Here is a 5,497-nt window from a genome sequence, read left to right as displayed (position 1 = left end):
AGGTCAAATAGTTGAACGTATTGAAATCAGCAGTATGGGAACTATCTTGTGTGGACTCAATTGGGAACATCACTTCCCAACTCCAAGAGTCATGTTGGGAGCTTGAAGGCGTCTTTGGTTAGAATGTTTATACCCCCATAAATCAACAAATGCCAAAATCAGCTTCCATGCTAGTGTTGGCTGTATAACACTTACTGGAACACCATCAGCTGGGACAGATGAGGCCAGGAGATCCCTCCCAGAGGACTGTGTTCCGTGTTCCACTTCATGAGGCCATCAATACTATGCTGGGGAGAGAGCATTAGCATTATTGAGCAACTGACTATTAGCCTCCTCTGCAGTCCCTGTATGACCTTAGGAGATGTGGTGATAGGATCCATGGGGATAATGGGCCTGGGTGGCAAAACAGAGGCTGGGTGGCAGCACATGGACACAGGAAGTCAGGACACTTCCATTTCCATGATGGCTGGCAAGGTTGGAGAGTCAGCCAAGGGAACTTGACCTGCAAGGAGTTGTGGATATGGAAAACAGAACCTGGCATTCCCAGGGACACTTGGGCAACCAATGAATGAGGTATTTGATATATACTACACAAAGGAGGCAAAAATTGAGGAGCAGCACCCCCATACAAAGTCTCCAACCATGGCTCAGTTCCTAGTTCTGAGGCAATTTTCAGAATCAGAACTCACTGACTGAAGAAGTGGGTGGGTCCCCAGAAGGAAGAACCCTGTAATACTGTGGCGAGAATACCATAATAATGATGCTTCCATTCCTTTCACAAAGGAACCTATGGCTATTGACTCAGGTGACTGTACGCTGGGGAGAGAGAATGCTATCCAGATATTTGGAGGACTATTGGGCATATGTCTGAGCTGACACTGATACCAAGAAATGCAAAGCATTACTATGGTCCCCCATGAGAGAGGGGGAATGCCGAGGGTCAGATAACAACAGCAGTACCTGCCAATGTGTAGCTTATAGTGGGCCCACTGGATCCACTCAGTGGTCATTACCCCAATTCCTGAGTATGTAGTTGGAATGGATGCTCTTGGCAACTGGAGTAACCCTCACGTTGGGTCCTTGGCATATCGGATAAGAGCTATCATAGCAAGAAAAGCCAAGTAGAAGTCTATGAGCTACAGACAGATGATTAATGAAAGACGATATGACCCTGTGGAAGAGGAGGAACAGACTTATGTTGCAGCCATACCCAGGGGTAATCATCACCCTCAGGTGGAGAGGGAAAAATCTTTCCATTAGGCAAAGGTCCAAGTGGTCCAGCTTGTAATTAACTGTATGGGCTAGGAGAAGTTGTCCTGTGTGGCACTATCTATTTATATATCCAATCTCTGACTTGAATTATTCCCCCCCAAAAGGTATGTTTTTCCAGAATCTGTGTGACTTTATTTGAAAAAGTCTTGCAGATATAATTAAATTATGGGTCTTAAGATGAGACCTAAGTTCAGTGACCTGGGACCACTTCTTCATCTTCCATGACAAGAAAGGAATCAGTCACCACCTGAAATATAGTGCTGCTATCAAGTAATGGCCTCTCAACAAAGCAGTAGGATCTGCATCTAGGTTAAACTGACTAAGGTCCTCTTCACACCCTCATGGAGGGAGGTTACCTCCTTCCCCTGAAGGTCCTATTCCAGCTATAGCCACTGGGCTTTGGGATGTGGGGATAGGAGCCAGAGATGGATAATAAGGATGAGGGGGTAGAAAAGGCAAGAACCCACTAACCATTTCTTTTTCTTCCATATTTATTGGGCTAGTGTCCTGTGCTGCAGAAAGAATTTGATGACCTTAAAAAATCAAATTGGTAGGCTACATCATGGGAAGTTTATTGCAGAACCTTGGATAATACAGGTAGCTGTGGGTACAGGTGGCTGCCCAGGGAACTTCATTTTTGAGGGAGGGAGACTCTGAGCATCCATCTGTCTATATGTCTGTCTATCTATCTACATTATCTGTTTATCTATATGTCCATGCACCCCTCTCCATATGGAAATATATTGTGTGAATCACATGTATACTTTGTGCATAAATCCTGGAAATCTTATTTTAGGATATTTGAAGACAGAGCATTTATTTTTTCTCTAAGTACTATTTGTAGGAAGTGTACATATTTTTTGAAATTTTTATTTTATTTTATTTTTTATTAATATTTTATGGAAGTGTACATATTTTAAGATGTTCTGAATGACTGGTATGCACCACAGTTTGAGAACTACTCATACATTGAATTTCTATTTAGAAAATATGCCTGCCTTTAACCTGGGTGACAGGCTTGTGGGTCAACCCCAGGACTGAATACCACAAGTTTTGCATGGGGTGTTTGGGTTGCTGGATTAGGTCTGTTCCATGAATGAGAGAAGGATTTCTATTCCACTGTGCCTGGAGTGCCTATTTATGCCTCTTTCTGTTTCAGTGACCGTGGAGTACCTCATTGACAAGTTGCAGATTTTTTAAAGTGAGTGATACACACTCTATACCCCTTTGTGCATTCTTGGCCTTCTGGGAGGGCTTGGTGCTAACCCCAACTGAAGGCTTCTGTTGACTTTCTCTTTTGACAGGTTGAACGCAGTATCCTTATGCACTGAAGAAGCTGGTACCTTTTGAGTTAAGGAGCTACAGTCGTGCTGGTTTCCACTTCTGTCCACATCTCATCAGAAGGCCCTGATGTGCTGCCCTGCTAAAGCTTCTTCTCTTTCCTGAGGTTTAAGCTTGGCCTTTGTCCCCTAGTTCATTGCAGTTAATAATTAAAGTACTTTTCAAGATTGTTTGGTCTCCCTTTACTGTGGGAGCCTCTGGGTAGGAGGACCTGCCCAGGGACCATGTGGCTCTGCTTCTCCATGTACTATTCTGTTCTTCCCTCATTTCTTCTTTCTGTGGTCTCATAGTTCACATCTATCTCTGATATCCCCCACCCTCTCATCAGGAACAAAATCACCCCCTTTCAAACCTCCAGACCTTCTCCCCATGCCACGCTGGGGTCTTCATCCTGGCTTGACGTCAACTGGCTTAATTGCTAAAACACAAGAAGAACAATGGAGGAGGCTTCCCAATTCCAGATCTCAAATTCTACTATGGGGCAATAGTAACAAAAACTGCATGGTATTGGCACCAAAATAGACATGAAGACCATTGGAAAAGAGTAGAAGACACAGAGATAAACCCACAAAGATGTCATCTGATACTGGACAAAGGTGTCATAAACATAATCTGGAGAAAAGATAACCTTCAAGAAAAAAGGTGCTGGGGAAACTGGATACCTATATGTAGAAGAATAAAACTAGATTTCTGTCTCTTATCCTGCACAAAAGTCAACTCAAAGTGGATCAAAGACTAAAAATAAAGCCAAGAATCAATAAGTGGGATGCCAGCAAATTAAAAAGTTCTGCACAGCAAAGGAAATGGTTGTTTGAAGCCCACTGAATGGGAGAAAATTTTTGCTAGCTGCTCCTCTGACAGGGTATTGATATCCAGAATATATAAAGAACTTAAAAACTTTACACCAAAACAACATCACCAAATACAAATAACCCACTCAATAAACAGACATTTTTCAAAAAAAAGAAATACAGGGCTGGGGTTGTAGCTCAGTGGTAGAGTGTTTGCCTAGCATATGTGAAGTACTGGGTCCCATCCTCAGCACTACATAAAAATAAATAAATAAAATAAAGGTCAACTAAAAATATGTACATTTTTAAAAAGGTCATGGCTTAAAAAACCACAAATGTCCAACAAATATATGAAGAAATGTTCAACATCCCTAACAATTGGGGAAATGCAAATCAAAACTACATTGAGATTTCATCTCATTCCAGTCAGAAAGGCAATTCTCAAGAATATGAATACTCCTATTCTCCTGCTCTGCAGAGCCTCCTGTCTGTCTACTTTTTAATTTCCAGGATTCAAATCCACTGCCATGCCTTCTGAGGAAGGGAAGCTCTTGGTGGGAGGGCTCAACTTCAATACTGATGAGCAGACGCTGGAAGATCAGTTCAGCAGCTTTGGGCCTATTTCTGAGGTGTTTTTTGTCAAGGGCCGGGAGACTCAGCAATCCCGGGGTTTTGGCTACATCACTTTCACCAACCGAGAACATGCCTCAGATGCCATGAAAGCCATGAAAAGAGAGTCCCTGGATGGTCGGCAGATCCATGAGGACCATGCAGGCAAGTCTGCCTGGGGCACCAGAGGGAGTGCCTTTGGGGCCCATGGGCATGGTCACAGCTGCTCTAGAGGTGGTGGGGACCAGGGCTATGGGAGTGACCGGTATTACAGTCTACCTGGAGGATATGGATATGGATATGGACGGTCCTGAGACTATAGTGGCAGCCGGGGTGGCTATGACCGCTACTCAGGAAGAAATTACTGAGACAATGATGACAACTGAGTTGAAGCAAATACACGTAAAGTAGATACACAAGGAATAACACTTCTGATCCCGGATCGTCCTTCCAAATCGCCGATTTATAAAGACTTTTGGAGCTGTGCTCAGACATCTGTTTTAGTACATTGACTTCTATTTTTGAATTGAGCTCCCAAGGTAGCTTGTTAAAACACCTTTTAAAAAGCTCCATGTAATTTTTTTCTCATTTAAAGACAAATTCTGGGACATTTGTTGACCACAGGTATTTCTCGTTTTATCAGGTTTTTAGTTTGGGCTCTCAGGATTATTGCTTCTGGCAAAAGAAAAGTTTGGCCAGACTAATATTTTTAAAGTTAAAATGGAGACATTTTTAAAACCTGTATACAATGTTTACCATGATTAGAAAGCAATTTCCAAATGTACCTATAAGCAATCCGTGTCAATAACATGATACTTTTTCTTAAAATTCAAGAGCACCACCCTGATTATACAGACAAACATCTTAAAAATTTTTGTGAATGTCATTTTTTTAATGCTGGAAAAAATATTCTGTTGTGTTTCTTGTAGTGTTTAGGATATCCTTCACAGAACTGATTAAAAATATGAATCGTGTAAAGAAAAAAAGGATATGAATAATAATAAGTGCTGGCAGGAGTATGGGAAAAACATACATTCATACATTGTTAGTGGGACTGCTAACTAGTACAAAGATTCTGGAAAGCAGTATGGAGATTCCTCAAAAAACTAGGAATGGAACCACCATTGACCCAGCTATTCCACTCCTTGGTTTTTATCTAAAAGAACTAAAATCCCCATACTATAGCAATACATGTATGCCATTGTTTACAGCAGCACAATTCACAGTAGCCAAGTTATGGGCAGCCTGGTGCCCATCAACAGATGAGTGGATTAAAAAAAGTGGTATATATACTCAATGGTGTTTTACTCATCGAGCAAAAAGAATGAAATCATAGTATTTTCTGGTAAATGGATGAATCTGGAGAATATCATGCAGAGTGAAATAAGCCAGACTCAGAAAGTGGAAGCTTCTCACATGTGGAAGCTAGAGCTAAATAAAAGGAAAAAATGGGAGTGGGTTGGTATAACAAAGATATAGGGAAG

The 5,497-nt window shown here is 41.7% G+C and overlaps 1 protein-coding gene across 1 annotated transcript; it reads left to right on the top strand.

The window, feature by feature from the left end:
• Positions 1-3,877: 3,877 nt before the first annotated feature.
• LOC306651380 (RNA-binding protein 3-like) lies at positions 3,878-4,362 on the top strand. Its single transcript, XM_079123958.1, has one exon. It carries the CDS (start codon positions 3,932-3,934, stop codon positions 4,325-4,327), a length of 396 nt encoding a protein of 131 aa, XP_078980084.1. The 5' UTR covers positions 3,878-3,931; the 3' UTR covers positions 4,328-4,362.
• Positions 4,363-5,497: the final 1,135 nt, after the last annotated feature.

Source organism: Sciurus vulgaris, assembly GCF_902686455.1.
Source record: "Sciurus vulgaris genome assembly, chromosome: X".
Classification (NCBI taxonomy): Eukaryota; Metazoa; Chordata; class Mammalia; order Rodentia; family Sciuridae; genus Sciurus; species Sciurus vulgaris.
Note: the sequence above shows the minus strand (reverse complement) of the source record. Positions and strands in the feature narration are given on the sequence as shown.